The 18,982-nt window shown below is 51.7% G+C and overlaps 1 protein-coding gene and 1 long non-coding RNA gene across 2 annotated transcripts in view; one reads left to right on the forward strand and one right to left on the reverse strand.

The window, feature by feature from the left end:
- LOC148142175 (uncharacterized) overlaps positions 1-18,982 on the forward strand; it is a 72,048-nt gene that overhangs the window by 34,749 nt on the left and 18,317 nt on the right. The window lies entirely within an intron of this gene.
- On the reverse strand, positions 6,787-13,429 carry LOC148142176 (uncharacterized). Its single transcript, XM_087977017.1, has 2 exons — positions 13,085-13,429; positions 6,787-7,761 (listed from the first exon to the last, which is right to left on the reverse strand). Exons 1-2 carry the CDS (start codon positions 13,427-13,429, stop codon positions 6,787-6,789), a joined length of 1,320 nt encoding a protein of 439 aa, XP_087833143.1.

Consider the following 18,982-nt stretch of genomic DNA (forward strand, 5'->3'; position numbering starts at 1 on the left):
CCGCTTCGAGGGCAGCGTGCGGTGTGGCAGAGAGTCTGGTCGTGCATAAAGGATCTCACTGGCAGAGCCCTTTTCACCACCAGCCAAGCCAGGTCTTGGTGCTTATTGGAAAGTTCTGGCGATGAGGCATTCTGCCAAATGACTTTGACAGTCTGCCCAGGGAACCGCTCAACAGGATCCGCCCTCTCTTTTTCCCGAAGGGTGCTGACCACTTCCTGATGGACTTGTGGTCAAAGGTTCTTCCTCTACGAAGAACAGGTAAAACGGAATGGCCCAACTACTTGGAGCATTCTGCAGCAGTGAGGCCAGGCTCATCCTGCACAACAGCGGGGACAGGTAGAACCTCAGCATGTAGTGACACTTGGTGTTTGCGTATTGGGGATCTACGCACAGTTTGATGCAGCCACACACAAAGGTGGCCATCAAGGTGAGGGTGGCATTTGGTGTGTTTTTTCCCCCATTGCCCAGAGCTTTGTACATCAAGTCCCTTCGGACCCTGGCCACCTTTGATCTCCATGCTTTTTTTTATTTCAAAAATATACTTTATTCATAAAATACTTTGATGATCTGTACAACTGGACATGCCATACATATGTAAACATTCCATTTGTTTGCATACCGAAAACAGAGTAATCATTCCTATTTACAGGTCTGTACGATTACATTTTTAGCCGAAGCGTCAGCAGAGCCCAAATGACTGCAGGGGCCCCCTGTTCTTCTTTAGGCAGGCAGATGCTACACGGTGGTCTTTCCCCACCACGCCTTGGCGGCAGCTGCTCCAAGCTTCAGCGCGTCCCTCAACATGTAGTCCTGGACCTTGGAATGTGTCAGACTGCAGCACTCAGTCGGGGTCAACTCCTTCAGCTGGAAGATCAGCAGGTTTCGGACTGCCCAGAGAGCGTCCTTCACCGAGTTGATGATCCTCCAGGCACAGTTGATGTTCGTCTCGGTGTGCGTCCCGGGGAACAGGCCGTAGAGCACGGAGTCCTGCGTCACGACGCTGCTCGGGACGAACCTCGACAAACACCACTGCATTCCTCTCCAGACTTCTTCTGCGTAGGCACATTCCAGAAGGAGGTGTGTGACAGTCTCCTCCCCCCCGCAGCCACTTCGAGGGCAGCGTGTGGTGCGGCTGAGAGTCTGGGCGTGCATAAAGAATCTCACAGGCAGAGTCCTTCTCACCACCAGCCAAGCTAAGTCTTGGTGCTTGCTGGAAAGTTCTGGCGAAGAGGCATTCTGCCAAATGGCTTTGACAGTCTGCTCAGGGAACCGCTCGATAGGATCCGCCCTCTCCTTTTCCCGAAGGGTCTCAAGGACACTACGTGCTGACCACTTCCTGATGGACTTGTGGTCAAAGGTGTTTTTCTTCATAAACTTCTCCACAAAGGACAGGTGATACGGAACGGTCCAATTACTCGGAGCGTTCCGCGGCAGCGAGGCCAGGCCCATCCTTCGCAACACCGGGGACAGGTAGAACCTCAGTACGTAATGACACTTGGTGTTTGCGTACCGGGGATCCACGCACAGCTTGATGCAGCCACACACAAAGGTAGCCATCAGGGCGAGGTTGGCATTGGGTGTATTTCTTCCCACATTGCCCAGATCTTTGTACAGCGAGTCCCTTCGGACCAGGTCCATCTTTGACCTCCATATAAACTGGAAGATGGCCCGGGTGACTGCAGCGGCACAGGTTCTGGGAATAGGCCAGACTTGTGGCACGTATAATAGCAATGACAGTGCCTCACACCTGATGACCAGGTTTTTTCCCGCGATGGAGAGCGACCGTAGCTTCCATCTGCCCAGTTTCTGCCTCACTTTGCTGATACGCTCCTCCCATGACAGCGCACGCCCCAGCCCCCCCGAACCAAATACCCAGCACCTTCAGGTGGTCGGTCCTGACGGTGAAGGGGATCGAGGATTGGTCGGCCCAGTTCCCGAAGAGCATGGCCTCGCTCTTGCCTCAGTTCACCTTGGCCCCCGAGGCCCGTTCGAACTGGTCACATATGCACATGAGTTTGCGCACGGACAGCAGATCCAAGTAGAAAACGGCGACGTCATCCATGTACAGGGAGGCCTTAACCTGCAGGCCCCCGCTGCCAGAAATAGTCACCCCTCTCAGGCTCGCATCCTTCCTGATGGACTCGGCAAATGGCTCTATGCAGCACACAAACAAAGCAAGAGAGACAGGGCAGTCCTACCTGACTCCAGATCTGACTGGGAAGCTATCTGATTCCCACCCATTGATTGAGACTGCACAGTCAATGTTGGTGTAGAGCAGTCTGATCCAATTGCAGATTCCCTCCCCAAAGCCCATTTTGGAGAGAACATCTCTCATATACCTGTGTGATATCCTGTCAAAGGCTTTCTCCTGGTCCACGCTGATCAGGCAGGTGTCCAACCCTCTGTCCTGCACGTAGGCGATCGTATCCCTGAAGAGTGTGAGACTCTCAGCGATCTTCCTGCCCGGCACAGCACAGGTTTGCTCAGGGTGAATCACCGATCCCAGAGCAGACCTGACCCAGTTGGCGATTACCTTTGACAGAATTTTGTAATCCGCATTCAACAATGAGATTGGTCTCCAATTTTTGAGTTCCTCCCTCTCCCCCTTCCGCTTGTAGATGAGGGTGATGATGCCTTTCCTCATGGATTCACTCATGGTACCTGCCCGAAGCATACTGACATACACCTCCAGCAGGTCCTGGCCAATCAAGTCCCACAGAGCGGAATAGAGCTCGACCAGTAAGCCATCGCTTCCAGGAGTTTTATTCTTTTCATAGGACTCGAGGGCCTTGGTCAGCTCATCCAGAGATAGCGGCTGGTCCAGCCTCTCCCGTGTTCTGTCGTCTAAGACCTCCGTGATAGAGGACAGGAACGACTGGGAGGCCGCGCTGTCGGTCGGCTTCGCGTCATACAGACTGGCATAGAAGGATTTACTGATCCTCATGACGTCAGCCTGAGATGATGTTATCGAGCCTTCTTCTTCCTTCAGGCTGCTGAGCACAGAGTTCTCTTTATCCACCTTCTGGAAGACGAAATGTGAGCACGTCTCTTCCTGCTCCACAGAGCGGACCATGGACCGTAAAATTATCTTGGAGGCCTCCAAAGCAAAGAGCGAGGCTTGCTGGCCCTTCACCTCCTTGAGGTCCTCCGTGACATCCACCCCCATCGTCTGCAGCAGGAGCAGGTTCTGCATACTTTCCTGGAGCTGGGACAGTTTTTCCCACCTCTCTCTCGCCTCCTGAACACCTTTGAGGGTGAAGAACCTCTTGATGTTCCCTTTTACTATTTCCCACCAGTCCGCTGGGGACCACCACAGAACACACCAGATGGCCTCCTTCTTTAAAGACCGTAATTTCCCTTCCCACGCGGTTAAAGATGCCCTCCAACGCATCTTGTCTACATCCCGCACCTCCGCCCTCAGACACCACCCCTCCAACCGTAACAAGGACAGAACGCCTCTGGTGCTCACCTTCCACCCTACCAACCTTTGCATAAACCAAATCATCCGCCGACATTTCCGCCACCTCCAAACAGACCCCACCACCAGGGATATATTTCCCTCCCCACCCCTTTCCGCCTTCCGCAAAGACCGTTCCCTCCGTGACTACCTGGTCAGGTCCACGCCCCCCCTACAACCCACCCTCCCATCCTGGCACTTTCGCCTGCCACCGTAGGAACTGTAAAACCTGCGCCCACAACTCCTCCCTCACCTCTATCCAAGGCCCTAAAGGAGCCTTCCACATCCATCAAAGTTTTACTTGCACATCCACTAATATCATTTATTGTATACGTTGCTCCCGATGCGGTCTCCTCTACATTGGGGAGACTGGGCGCCTCCTAGCAGTGCGCTTTAGGGAACATCTCTGGGACACCCGCACCAATCAACCACACCGCCCCGTGGCCCAACATTTCAACTCCCTCTCCCACTCTGCCAAGGACTTGGAGGTCCTGGACCTCCTTCACTGGCGCTCCCTCACCACCAGACGCCTGGAGGAAGAACGCCTCATCTTCCTCCTCGGAACACTTCAACTCCAGGGCATCAATGTGGACTTCAACAGCTTCCTCATTTCCCCTTCCCCCACCTCATCCTAGTTTCAAACTTCCAACTCAGCACTGTCCCCATGACTTGTCCGGACTTGTCCGACCTGCCTAGCTCCTTTTCTAACTATCCACTCCACCCTCTCCTCCCTGACCTATCACCTTCATCTCCTCCCCCACTCACCCATTGTACTCTATGCTACTCTCTCCCCACCCCCACCCTCCCCATGCTTATCTCTTCACGCTTCAGGCTCTCTGCCTTTATTCCTGATGAAGGGCTTTTGCCCGAAACATCGATTTCAAAGCTCCTTGGATGCTGCCTGAACTGCTGTGCTTTTCCAGCACCACTAATCCAGAATCTGGTTTCCAGCATCTGCAGTCATTGTTTTTACCTGGGGACTCAAAGGGGGTTCACGGTTCTCTAACCTGCGTAGTCCCTCTTGAGCTCCTCAATGTTTCCCGGGGTCAACAGCTTTGTGTTCAGCTTCCACGATCCCTTACCAGCCCGCTGCTTGTCCTGTAGGTGACAGTCGGCCAGCAGGAGGCAGTGGTCAGAGAAGGACACCGGCTTGACGTCGGTGGATCTGACTGAGAGCGTCGGGACACAAACAGGTAATCTATCCTTGAGCGGATAGACCCGTCTGCCCGTGACCAGGTGTATCTACGCTGCGCTCCGTCTGCAGGGGTGCTGAAGACGTCGTGTAGCTTGGCATCTTTTACCGTGTCCATCAGGGCTCTGGACGTGGCATCCAGTTTACTGTCCCCCCCGCCGGATCGTCCATCTGCATCAATGATACAGTTGAAGTCTCCGGCCAGAATGACCGGCCTGGACGTAGCCTGCAACAGTTGAAGCTGCTGCAGGACGGCCAACTGTTCACTTTTACCCACTGGGGCGTACACATTAATCAGTCTCAGGGGAGCATTCCTGTACATGACGTCGGTGACGAGGATGCGCACGCCCACCACCTCCTTAACCTCGGAGATGGTGAAGTTGCCTCCTCGCAACAGGATACCCAGGCCGGAGGCGCGGCTATCGTTGCCCCACCGACCAAACTGACGGCCCGTGGGCCCACAAGCTCAACCATCTCCTGTAGCTGCTGAGGTGCGGTATCCCACACTCCTGCAGAAACAGGACGTCAGCTTTAACGTTGGCCAGGAAGGCCACCGTACAAACACATCGCGTAGCCGATTTGATGCTATGCACATTGATGCTGACAATTTTTAACCCCATTTTAACAGTTTACAAGGTTAACAGTGTCAATTTGCTGCTGGTCTTGCCCCTCTGGGGTAGCAGTGTGCATTCCCGTGGTGACAGCAAACTGCTGGACCCTCCCAGGGCTGAGGTAGCTGTCCGACTCCATGCTGGAGCCATATCCCCGCTCTGGTGTCTTCGGGTCGGGCCCAGAGTCCGCATAGTCCAGTTCTCCATTTGACAGCAGGGCTGTCACAGGACCGCTGCTCCCAGTTACCTGGAGCTGTGGGCCGGTTGGTACCTCTTGGTTCTCACCGGGTGGGGGGAGGCCTTTACCCATCCCCTCAGAGGGATCGTCTTTTCTTGCTTGGGCAGTGCTGCCCTCCTTTTTCCCCGCGGCGCTCTGTCTCTTCCTCTGGTGACGACCCTCCTTGCGCCCGTCCTCACCGTCGGAAGAGCTGCCTGTATCCTCGTCGTGTAGGTGTCGCTTCCCCCTTCGCTGGGTGGCTTTGGGAGGTTTCCTCTTCCTGCTTTTGACAGTAATCCAATCCTCTGCCTCTTTTGATCCCTCCTCTTCCATTTCCTCCGTCTGTCTTGAAGGAGCTTGGATCGGCTGCTGCATCTCCCCGCTGTCTGCCGTCTGTCCTTCCTTCTGGGTGCCTCTAGACACCGTTCCCGTGCTGTTTTGTGGTACCTTGCTGGTCTTAGGCGGTCCACGGCTCGTGTTGCCACCTCCGGCCATCTGTGCGTAGGTGGCAGCCCCTCGTCTTGGGCAGGCCTTGTACATGTGGCCCGTCTCTCCGCACAGATTACAGTTCTTGGCCTCCTTACATTCCTTGGTCGGGTGGCCTTCCTGCTTGCAGTTTCGGCAGACGGTCACCTTACAATCCGCCGCCATGTGGCCTGATCTCCCGCAGGTTTGGCACACTTTTGGCTGCCCTGCGTATGTCAGGTAACCTCTGCTTCCTCCGATGGCAAAGCTGGAGGGTGGGTGGAGGATGTTCCCACTGGCATCGACCCTCAGGGTTACCCTGACCTGTCGTTTGCTGGTCCAGATCCCGAAAGGATCGACCACATCGGTACTCTCTCCCTCGACCTGGACGTATCTTCTCAAGAAGGTCAGGACATCAGCTGCTGGGACGTGAGGGTTGTAAATCTGGATTGTTACAACTCGACTCCTTTGCGTAGGAGGCACACACAACGGGACCGCCGACAAAATGGAGAACAGAGGTTCCCATTCCTTCTCCTTGAAGACCTTCAGGAGCTGCTCGCAATTCTTCACGCTCCTGAAGGTCACATCGAAATAGCCTGCCACAGGGAAATCCTGCAGGCAGTACACGTCCGCTTTTTTTTAATTTCAAAAATATACTTTATTCATAAAATACTTTGATGGTCTGTACAGTTGGACATGCCATACATATGTAAACATTCCATTTGTTTGCATACCGAAAACAGACTAATCATTCCTATTTACAGGTGTGTTCGATTACATTTTTAGCCGAGGCAGAGCCCAAATGACTGCATGGGCCCCCTGTTCTTCTTTAGGTAGGCAGGTGTTACACAGTGGTCTTTCCCCACCGCGCCTTGGCGGCAGCTGCCCCAAGCTTCAGCGCGTCCCTCAACACGTAGTCCTGGACCTTGAAATGTGCCAGTCCGCAACACTCAGTCGGGGTCAACTCCTTCAGCTGGAAGATCAACAAGTTTCGGACCGCCCAGAGAGCATCCTTCACCGAGTTGATGATCCTCCAGGCACAGTTGATGTTCATCTCGGTGTGCGTCCCGGGGAACAGACCGTAGAGCACGGAGTCCCACGTCACGGCGCTGCTCGGGACGAACCTCGACAAACACCACTGCATTCCTCTCCAGACTTCTTCTGCGTAGGCACACTCCAGAAGGAGGTGTGTGACAGTCTCCTCCCCCCCGCAGCCGCTTCGAGGGCAGCGTGTGGTGCGGCTGAGAGTCCGGGCGTGCATAAAGGATCTCACAGGCAGAGCCCTTCTCACCAACAGCCAAGCTATGTCTTGGTGCTTGTTGGAAAGTTCTGGCGATGAGGCATTCTGCCAAATGACTTTGACAGTCTGCTCAGGGAACCGCTCGATAGGATCCGCCCTCTCCTTTTCCCGAAAGGTCTCAAGGACACTATGTGCTAACCACTTTCTGATGGACTTGTGGTCAAAGGTGTTTTTCTTCATAAACTTCTCCACGAAGGACAGGTGATACGGAACGGTCCAACTACTCGGAGAGTTCCGCGGCAGCGAGGCCAGGCCCATCCTTCGCAACACCGGGGACAGGTAGAACCTCAGTACGTAGTGACACTTGGTGTTTGCGTACCGGGGATCCATGCACAGCTTGATGCAGCCACACACAAAGGTGGCCATCAGGGTGAGGGTTGCATTGGATGTATTTTTTCCCCCGTTGCCCAGATCTTTGTACAGCGAGTCCTTTCGGACCCGGTCCATCTTTGACCTCCATATAAACTGGAAGATGGCCCGGGTGACTGCAGCAGCACAGGCTCTGGGAATAGGCCAGACCTGTGCCACGCAGAACAGCAATGACAGTGCCTCACACCTGATGACCAGGTTTTTTCCCGCGATGGAGAGCGACCGTAGCTTCCAGCTGCCCAGTTTCTGCCTCACTTTGCTGATACGCTCCTCCCAAGACTTGGCACAGACCCCAGCCCCCCCAAACCAACCCAGCACCTTCAGGTGGTCGGTCCTGACGGTGAAGGGGATCGAGGATTGGTCGGCCCAGTTCCCGAAGAGCATGGCCTCGCTTTTGCCTCAGTTTACCTTGGCCCCCGAGGCCCATTCGAACTGGTCACATATGCACATGAGTTTGCGCACGGGCAGCGGATCCAAGCAGAAAATGGCGACATCATCAATGTACAGGGAGGCCTTAACCTGCAGGCCCCCGCTGCCAGGAATAGTCACCCCTCTCAGGCTCGCATCCTTCCTGATGGACTCAGCAAATGGCTCTCTGAAGCATTCAAACAAGGCAGGAGAGACAGGGCAGCCCCGCCTTACTCCAGATCTGACTGGGAAGTTATCTGATTCCACCCATTGATTGAGACTGCACTGACAATGTTGGTGTCGAGCAGTCTGATCCAATTGCAGATTCCCTCCCCAAAGCCCATTTTGGAGAGAACATCTCTCATATACCTGTGTGATATCCTGTCAAAGGCTTTCTCCTGGTCCACGCTGATCAGGCAGGTGTCCAACCCTCTGTCTTGCACGTAGGCGATCATATCCCTGAAGAGTGTGAGACTCTCAGCGATCTTCCTGCTCGGCGCAGCACAGGTTTGGTCAGGGTGAATCACCGACCCCAGAGCAGACCTGACCCAGTTGGCGATTACCTTTGACAGAATTTTGTAATCTGCATTCAACAGTGAGATTGGTCTCCAATTTTTGAGTTCCTCCCTCTCCCCCTTCCGCTTGTAGATGAGGGTGATGATGCCTTTCCTCATGGATTCACTCATGGTACCTGCCCGAAGCATACTGACATACACCTCCAGCAGGTCCTGGCCAATCAAGTCCCACAGAGCGGAATAGAGCTTGACCGGTAAGCCATCGCTTCCAGGAGTTTTATTCTTTTCGAAGGACTCGAGGGCCTTGGTCCACTCGTCCAGAGATAGCGGCTGGTCCAGCCTCTCCCGTGTCCTGTCGTCTAAGACCTCAGTGATAGAGGACAGGAACGACTGGGAGGCCGTGCTGTCGGTCGGCTTCGCGTCATACAGACTGGCATAGAAGGATTTACTGATCCTCATGACGTCAGCCTGAGATGACGTTATCGAGCCATCTTCTTCCTTCAGGCTGCTGAGCACGGAGCTCTCTTTGTGCACCTTCTGGAAGAAGAAATGTGAACACGTCTCGTCCTGCTCCACCGAGCGGACCCTGGACCGGAAGATTATCTTGGAGGCCTCCAAAGCAAAGAGCGAGGCTTGCTGGCCCTTCACCTCCTTGAGGTCCTCCGTGACATCCACCCCCATCGTCTGCAGCAGGAGCAGGTTCTGCATACTTTCCTGGAGCTGGGACAGTTTTCCCCGCCTCTCTCTCGCCTCCTGAACACCTTTGAGGTTGAAGAACCTCTTGATGTTCCCTTTTACTGTTTCCCACCAGTCCGCTGGGGACTCAAAGAGGGGCTTCACGGTTCTCCAACCTGCGTAGTCCCTCTTGAGCTCCTCAATGTTTCCCGGGGTCAACAGCTTGGTGTTCAGCTTCCACGTTCCCTTACCAGCCCGCTGCTCGTCCTGTAGGTGACAGTCGGCCAGCAGGAGGCAGTGGTCAGAGAAGAACACCGACTTGACGTCGGTGGATCTGACCGAGAGCATCGGGACACAAACAGGTAATCTATCCTTGGGTAATAGACCCGTCTGCCCGTGACCAGGTGTATCTACACTGCGCTCCGTCTGCAGGGGTGCTGAAGATGTCGTGCAGCTTGGCATCTTTTACCGTGTCCATCAGGGCTCTGGACGTGGCGTCCAGTTTACTGTCCCCCCCGCCGGATCGTCCATCTGCATCAATGATACAGTTGAAGTCTCCGGTCAGAATGACCGACCTGGATGTAGCCAGCAACAGTGGAAGCTGCTGCAGGACGGCCAACCGTTCACTCTTACCCACTGGGGCGTACACTTTAATCAGTCTCAGGGGAGCATTCCTGTACATGACGTCGGGGATGAGGAGGCGCCCGCCCACCACCTCCTTAACCTCGGAGATGGTGAAGTTGCCTCCTCTCAACAGGATACCCAGGCCGGAGGCGTGGCTATCGTTGCCCCCCGACCAAACTGACGGACCATCTCCTGTAGCTGCTGAGGTGCGGTATCCCACACTCCTGCAGAAACAGGACGTCGGCTTTAACGTTGGCCAGGAAGGCCATCGTACAAATACATAGCGTAGCCGATTTGATGCTATGCACATTGATGCTGGCAATTTTTATCCCCATTTTAACAGTTTACAAGGTTGACACTGTCCATTTGCTGCTGGTCTTGCCCCTCTGGGGTAGCTGTGTGCATCCCCGTGGTGACGACAAACTGCTGTACCCTCCCAGGGATGAGGTAGCTGTCGGCTCCACGCTGAAGCCATTTCCCCGCTTTGGTGTCTGCTGGTCGGGCCCAGGGTCCGCATAGTCCAGTTCTCCATCTGACAGCGGGGCTGTCACAGGACCGCTGCTCCCAGTCACCTGGAGCTGTGGGCCGGTAGGTACCTCTTGGTTCTCACCAGGTCGGGGGAGGCTTTACCCGTCCCCTCAGAGGGATTGTCTTTTCCTGCTTGGGCAGTGCTGCCCTCCTTTTTCCCCGCGGCGCTCTGTCTCTTCCTCTGGTGACGACCCTCCTTGCGCCCGTCCTCACCGTCTGAAGAGCTGCCTGTATCCTCGTCGTGTAGGTGTCGCTTCCCCCTTCGCTGGGTGGCTTTGGGAGGTTTCCTCTTCCTGCTTTTGACAGTAATCCAATCCTCTGCCTCTTTTGATCCCTCCTCGTCCATTTCCTCTGTCTGTCTTGAAGGAGCTTGAATCGGCTGCTGCATCACCCCGCTATCTGCAATCTGCTCCGCTACAGCCTGCCCTTCCTTCTGGGTGCCTCCAGACACCGTTCCCGTGCTATTTTGTGGTACCTCGCTGGTCTTAGGCGGTCCAATGCTCGTGTTGCCACCACCGGCCATCTGTGCGTAGGTGGCGGCCCCTCGTCTTGGGCAGGCCTTGTATATGTGGCCCGCCTCTCCGCACAGATTACAGTTCTTGGCCTCCTTACATTCCTTGGTCGGGTGGCCTTCCTGCTTGCAGTTTCGGCAGACGGTCACCTTACGATCCACCGCCATTTGGGCTGATTTCCCACAGGTTTGGCACACTTTTGGCTGCCCTGCGTATGTCAGGTAACCTCTGCTTCCTCCGATGGCAAAGCTGGAGGGTGGGTTACCGTGATCTGTCGTTTGCTGGTCCAGATCCCGAAAGGATCGACCACATCGGTACTCTCTCCCTCGACCTGGACCTGGACATATCTTCTCAAGAAGGTCAGGACATCTGCTGCTGGGACATGAGGGTTGTACATCTGGATTGTTACAACCCGACTCCTCTGCGCAGGAAGCACACACAACGGGACCGTCAACAAGATGGAGAACAGAGGTTCCCCTTCCTTCTCCTTGAAGACCTTCAGAAGCTGCTCGCAATTCTTCACGCTCTGGAAGGTCACATCGAAATAGTCTGGCGCAGGAAAATCCTGCAGGCAGTACACGTCTGCTGCTTCAAACCCGCAGCACTCCAGCAAAATCTTCTTCATGAACACTGTCCCATCGACTGGTGTTGTGCTCCTCCACCTTCTTCACAGTCACCCTGACTGTGTTGCGAATGCCCTGGCCAGGGCTGCGAGTGGCTGCTGAGGCCATAGCTCTGAGGTTGGCTGGTACCTGAATTGGCGTTAGGCCGAAGCCAGCATAAAGATCCACCAAGAGCAGGTCAGCACAACAAAACGATCCTCCAACGTCCAATCACGATCCAGCGATTGTCTACAGCAGCTCCGACGACTCGCAACACGATCCCCGTGGTTTCTCCCCCGCCAGCACACGTCCGCTGTGTCGAACCGACAGCATTCGAGCAGCATCTCTTCCTCTGGTCCTCAGGAACTACACATATTCCGAGCCAAAAGGCCGAGAAGCGACCCTTTTTTTTATTTCAAAAATATACTTTATTCATAAAATAATTTGATGGTCTGTACAATTGGTCATGCCATACATATGTAAACATGTACATACAGAGATCAAAACTTCTCATTTTTATACAGGTCTGTACATTTTTTGATCATATGCCCATATAATTAGCTGAGGCGTCAGCAGAGCCCAAATGACTGCATGGGCCCCCTGTTCCTCGTTAGGCAGGCAGACTTTACACAGTGGTCTTTCCCCACCGCGCCTTGGCGGCAGCTGCCCCAAGCTTCAGCGCGTCCCTCAACACGTAGTCCTGGACCATGGAATGTGCCAGTCTGCAACACTCAGTCGGGGTCAACTCCTTCAGCTGGAAGATCAGCAGGTTTCGGACCACCCAGAGAGCGTCCTTCACCGAGTTGATGATCCTCCAAGCACAGTTGATGTTCATCTTGGTGTGCGTCCCGGGGAACAGACCGTAGAGCACGGAGTCCCGCGTCACGTCACTGCTCGGGACGAACCTCGACAAACACCACTGCATTCTTCTCCAGACTTCCTCTGCATAGGCACATTCCAGAAGGAGGTGTGTGACAGTCTCGTCCCCCCCGCAGCCGCTTCGAGGGCAGCGTGCGGTGCGGCTGAGAGTCCGCGCGTGCATAAAGGATCTCACAGGCAGAGCCCTTCTCACCAACAGCCAAGCCATGTCTTGGTGCTTGTTGGAAGGTTCTGGCGATGAGGCATTCTGCCAAATGGCTTTGACAGTCTGCTCAGGGAACCGCTCGATAGGATCCGCCCTCTCCTTTTCCCGAAGGTTCTCAAGGACACTACGTGCTGACCACTTCCTAATGGACTTGTGGTCAAAGGTGTTTTTCTTCATAAATTTCTCCACGAAGGACAGGTGATACGGAACGGTCCAATTACTCGGAGCGTTCCGTGGCAGCGAAGCCAGGCCCATCCTTCGCAACACCGGGGACAGGTAGAACCTCAGTACGTAGTGACACTTGGTGTTTGCGTACCGGGGATCCACACACAGCTTGATGCAGCCACACACAAAGGTGGCCATCAGGGTGAGGGTGGCATTGGGTGTATTTTTTCTCCCCTTGCCCAGATCTTTATACAGTGAGTCCCTTCGGACCAGGTCCATCTTTGACCTCCATATAAACTGGAAGATGGCCCGGGTGACTGCAGCGGCACAGGTTCTGGCAATAGGCCAGACCTGTGCCACGTATAATAGCAATGACAGTGCCTCACACCTGATGACCAGGTTTTCTCCCGCGATGGAGAGCGACCGTAGCTTCCATCTGCCCAGTTTCTGCCTCACTTTGCTGATACGCTCCTCCCAAGACTTGGCCATCGCCCCAGCCCCTCCGAACCAAATACCCAGCACCTTCAGGTGGTCGGTCCTGACAGTGAAGGGGATCGAGGATTGGTCGGCCCAGTTCCCGAAGAGCATGGCCTCGCTCTTGCCTCGGTTTGCCTTGGCCCCCGAGGCCCGTTCGAACTGGTCACAAATGCACATGAGTCTGCGCATGGACAGCGGATCCAAGCAGAAAACGGCGACATCATCCATGTACAGGGAGGCCTTAATCTGCAGGCCCCCGCTGCCAGGAATAGTCACCCCTCTCAGGCTCGCATCCTTCCTGATGGACTCGGCAAATGGCTCTATGCAGCACACAAACAAGGCAGGAGAGAGGGAGCAGCCTGCCTGACTCCAGATCTGACTGGGAAGCTATCTGATTCCCACCCGTTGATTGAGACTGCACTGACAATGTTGGTGTAGAGCAGTCTGATCCAATTGCAAATTCCCTCCGACCGAGCGGACCCTGGACCGGAAGATTATCTTGGAGGCCTCCAAAGCAAAGAGCGAGGCTTGCTGGCCCTTCACCTCCTTGAGGTCCTCTGTGACATCCACCCCCATCGTCTGCAGCAGGAGCAGGTTCTGCATACTTTCCTGGAGCTGGGACAGTTTTTCCCGCCTCTCTCTCGCCTCCTGAACACCTTTGAGGATGAAGAACCTCTTGATGTTCCCTTTTACTGTTTCCCACCAGTCCGCTGGGGACTCAAAGAGGGGCTTCACGGTTCTTCAACCTGCGTAGTCCCTCTTGAGCTCCTCAATGTTTCCCGGGGTCAACAGCTTGGTGTTCAGCTTCCACATTCTCTTACCAGCCCGCTGCTCGTCCTGTAGGTGACAGTCGGCCAGCAGGAGGCAGTGGTCGGAGAAGAACACCGGCTTGACGTTGGTGGATCTGACCGAGAGCGTTCGGGACACAAACAGGTAATCTATCCTTGAGCGGATAGACCCGTCTGCCCGTGACCAGGTGTATCTACGTTGCGCTCCGTCTGCAGGGGTGCTGAAGATGTCATGCAGCTTGGCATCTTTTACCGTGTCCATCAGGGCTCTGGACGTGGTGTCCAGTTTACTGTCCCCCCCGCCGGATCGTCCATCTGCATTAATGATACAGTTGAAGTCTCCGGCCAGAATGACCGGCCTGGAAGTAGCCAGCAACAGTGGAAGCTGCTGCAGGACGGCCAACTGTTCACTCTTACCCACTGGGGCGTACACATTAATCAGTCTCAGAGGAGCATTCCTGTACATGACGTCGGTGACGAGGATGCGCATGCCCACCACCTCCTTAACCTCGGAGATGGTGAAGTTGCCTCCTCTCAACAGGATACCCAGGCCGGAGGCGCGGCTATCGTTGCCCCCCAACCAAACTGACGGCCCATGGACCCGTAAGCTCGACCATCTCCTGCAGCTGCTGAGGTGCGGTATCCCACACTCCTGCAGGAACAGGACGTCGGCTTTAACTGTGGCCAGGAAGGCCATCGTAGAAACACATCGTGTAGTCGATTTGATGCTACGCACATTAATGCTGGCAACTCTTATCCCCATTTTAACAGTTTACAAGGTTAACAGTGTCCATTTGCTGCTGGTCTTGCCCCTCTGTGGGTAGCTGTGTGCATTCCCGTGGTGACGGCAAACTGCTGGACCATCCCAGGGCGACCCTTTTTGCCGTAATAATCCATAATGAAATTGCCTCTGGAAATCTGGTGGACACATCCATTATGGTTAGTAAGTACTGGTTCTCACTTTTAGTTCATGGGAGGGGATCTACACAGTTAATCACAACCCGTGTAAAAGGTTCTTTGAATGCAGGAAAATGGACAACAAAGGTGCTGGTTTTATTCCTGCCTGTGGCTTACCTACTATTTGGCATGTATGACATGTACAGCAAATGTTAACCACATGCCTGCGCATTCTAGGCCAATAGAAATGCCTTTGTACCTTAGCCTGAGCCTTTTGTACACCTAGGTGAACTCCTACAGGTAGTTCATGTGCTACCTGTAACACTTCCTGTCTGAACGCCACTGGTAACACAATCTGGTGCAGTTCTGCCCATTTCTTTTCTGCACTAACGTGCCATGGTCTCCATTTTCATCTTGGGATTCTATCTTTAAGATAATAACCCTCAGGAATATTCTCTGACTCCTTTTCTGTGTATGCATCAAAATACATATCTTTAACTGTTTCGTCTTTCTGTTGTAAATTCCTTAGCCTTTCTGGACTAAACATGTCTGCCTGACCCTCTGCCTGTTCAGGTTTTTCCTGCACCATTACATCAAACGGGGCAAACCGGGTGTCCACTAACTGAACCTCAACTCATGTATCTTTCTCTTTAGTGTTTGCTTCATGCTGTGACTTATGATAATGGGATCTTGTCATTACACAGTCTGGGAAAATTCCAGGGTATTTTTCTTTTAACTCCTCAGTTCCCTTGTCTTCCTTTGGCTTCTGCACAACAAGGGGTGTCACTCCCACCTTGGATCCCACTAAATCATTCCCAGGAACAAACTGTATTCCTGTAACTGTCACTTTGTCAATCACTCCCACTGTTATTTCCTCAGTCTTGAGTTGGCACTCCAACCTGATCTTACATAGGAAAACATTGAATTTCTGTCCATCTATCCCACAAATTACTTCTCTCTCGGGTAACATGTCAGAAAAAATGCAAATACGTTCATCACTTATTATTAGAGACTGGTTAGATCCTATATCTCTCAAAATTATAACATCTTTCCCTTCTCCCCCTGTTCTTTCTGAGTAAACGTTATCCACAGAGGCAAAGTCTTTATAGAGATCAGGCACTAACCCCATACCCAGCCCCTGCCTAGGCTGTGCGCTCTCCTGCAGCTCCTTAGGGTTTCCTTTACTACTTTCACTAATGCCACTGGCTTAACTTCTTTTACCACATCTTTTCCCACAATGCCTTCCTTTAATGACCAGCACTGTGACTTTATATGTCCCACTTTACCACAGTGGAAACATCTGAGGCCTTTCACCTCCTTTCCAACCTCTTGGGCGTCTTTTTTTACCAGTGTTCTCTACTCTTTGTTTTATAGTGTTGAATCTCCCTTTCTCCCAATTTCTATCCCTCACAGGATGAAATTCTTGCCAGAAGCTAAACTTTGCCTTATGCACCAATGTATGTCCATTTGCCATCTCTGCTGCTCTTCTCACTTCCTGAACTTTCTGTTCATCCACATGAATTCTTATCATCTCTAGAAGTGAGTTTTTAAAACTCCTACAACAAAATAAACTCTCTTAGAGCCTGGTTGATCTTATCTATTTTTAAGGCCAGCACCCATCTATCATAATGACTATGTTTAATTCTTTCAAAATCAACATAAGTCTGTCCTGGTTCCTTCTTTATGTTTCTGAATCACGGTCTATACGCTTCTGGTACCCATTCACAAACACTCAAAATAGCATGTTTGACATCTTCATAATCTCTTGACCTCCTCATCTGACAGCGCTGCAAATATCTCTGTAGCTCTGCCGACCAGCTTGGTCGAAACTAGCATTACCCACAAGTTCTCTGACCATTCCATCTGCCTAGCCAATTTTTCAAATGAAATAAAGAAGGCATTGATATCTTTCTCATCAAAATGTGGCAGTGTTTTAACATATTTGTATATATCACTACTTTCTCTCTTCATTCTGTTAACTTGACTTTCCTAACTAATTGAGGCTTATGCCCAAAACGTCGATTCTCCTGTTCCTTGGATGCTGCCTGACCTGCTGCGCTTTTCTAGCAACATATTTTCAGCTCTTTCCTAACTAATTTGCAACTTCTGAAGTTCAAATTCTCTCTCCTTTTCTTTCTTTTCTCTCTCTTTTTCTTCCCTCGCTTTTTGTTCAGCTAAGAACCTTCTCTCTCTTTCCTTTTCCTCTAACATGGCTCTTCTTTCCTTTTATTTATTTTCTAACTCCATTTTCCTCAATTGTAATTTAAGTTTTTCTAGTTCTACTGCACTTGTCTGCTTCTCTGCCACAGCTAAGTGACTAACTGCCTTACAAATTCAGCTTTACTTTTGTCTCTGGTTAAACCCAATTCTAACTTCTTTGCTAATTCTGAAAGTATTACTCTATTTAGATTCAGGACCTTAGTCTCAGAATCACTATGTCACTCTCCACCTTGATGAGGAATTCCCCAAAAAGCCTCACACAACTAGATTGCCAATTATTCTTTTCTGATTATACAATACCCGGTCTAGGATGACCTGTTCTCTGGTTGGTTCCTCAATATATTGATCCAGAATACCATCACATATACAGTATTGTTACTCACTTGATTTTCCCAATCTATATGCAGATGAAAGTCACCCATAATTTCAGACATTCATTTATTACAGGCATCTCTGATTTTCCTGTTTAATGCCATTTCCAACATCAGCCCTACAATTTCATGGTCTCTAAACAAACCCCATTAATGTTTTTTTCCTCTTAGTATTTCACAGCTCTACGTACACAGATTTTACATTGCTGGAGCTTATCCTTCCTGAGTGTTGCATTAAATCCCTCTTTAATCAGCAATGCAACTCCACTGCCTTTTCCTTTTATCTGTCCTTCTCTGATATTCAGTCCTGCAGCAATACCTTCATAATTCTCATTATACCATGCCTGTTTTCATCTATTTGTGTGATTCCTTCATCTTCTTTATTGCAAATTAAATTAAGGCACAAAGCCTTATCCTTTTTAGCATTACTTGTCCCATTCTATTATTTTTTGTTGTATCCCTGTTTGATCCTGACCGTTAATTTCTCAGCCTATCACTCCTGGAAAATGGCTCAATAAACATCATTGAGTGTTGAGTCATTGAGTCACAGAGATGTACAGCATGGAAACAGACCCTTTGGTCGAACCAGATATCCCAACCCATCTAGTCCAACCTGCCAGCACCCGGCCCATATCCCTCCAAACCCTTCCTATTCATATACCCATCCAAAACTCTTACATGTTGCAATTGTACCAGCCTCCACCACTCCCTCTGGCAGCTCATTCCATACCCATACCACCCTCTGCGTGAAAAAGTTGCCCCTTAGGTCTTTTTTATATCTTTCCCCTCTCACCCTAAACCTATGCCCTCGAGTGTTAAATTTACATTTGTTTTGTTAATAAATATGATTTAAACCTCCACTTAGGCCGTGTTATACTTTGTGTTAGGCTTTTGGTTGATTTTTGAGCGATCGTGAGTGATACTTTTTGCTGGTCTGCCCCAACCCTACTTTTCACATAGGCCCCATTATTTCTATTAAGCGGTTTTCTATTAAGCAAGGTTGCTGGAATGTGTTATAGGAGAACGACCTGTTAGATCTGAAGATGCTGGAAATCACACCAAATTTGTCAACGGCACCATCCTCGAATCTAAAATACATTTTGAGCCTTCGTCGTGTAAACCTCCACCAGGGCTTTTGCTTTTTCTTCTTCTAATGCAAGTTGCACTGATTGCTTTTTGAGTTATCAGTTTTTGAGGAAACTGATCAGCATTTTTTAATACCAAGAGAAAATGCTGGAAAACCTCAGCAGGTGTGGAAGCATCTGTAAGGAGAGAAAAGAGCTGACGTTTCGAGTCTAACTGACCCTTTGTCAAAGCTCCTTATAGATGCTGCCAGACCTGCTGAGATTTTGCAGCATTTTCTCTTTTGGTTTCTGATTCCAGTATCCGCAGTAATTTGCTTTTATCCAGCATTTTGTAATGAAGTTTTTGTGAGGGAGATGAGGAGGGTGTATTCTCCTGGCGGTGGAAAGGGGGCGCTAATCGGTAAGAATGTGATGCTTTGG

Source organism: Chiloscyllium plagiosum, unplaced genomic scaffold (assembly GCF_037043375.1).
Source record: "Chiloscyllium plagiosum isolate Xiang-an unplaced genomic scaffold, Cpla_swu_hap1 HiC_scaffold_30, whole genome shotgun sequence".
NCBI lineage: Eukaryota > Metazoa > Chordata > Chondrichthyes > Orectolobiformes > Hemiscylliidae > Chiloscyllium > Chiloscyllium plagiosum.

Coding starts and splice junctions, on each gene's coding strand:
- LOC148142176 (XM_087977017.1), bottom strand. CDS start 13,429: ATGGATGATGTCGCCGTTTTCTGCTTGGATCCGCTGTCCATGCGCAGA. Junction 7,762..13,084: donor CACTGTCATTGCTATTATAC/GTGGCACAGGTC, acceptor TGCGTGGCACAG/GTCTGGCCTATTCCCAGAGC.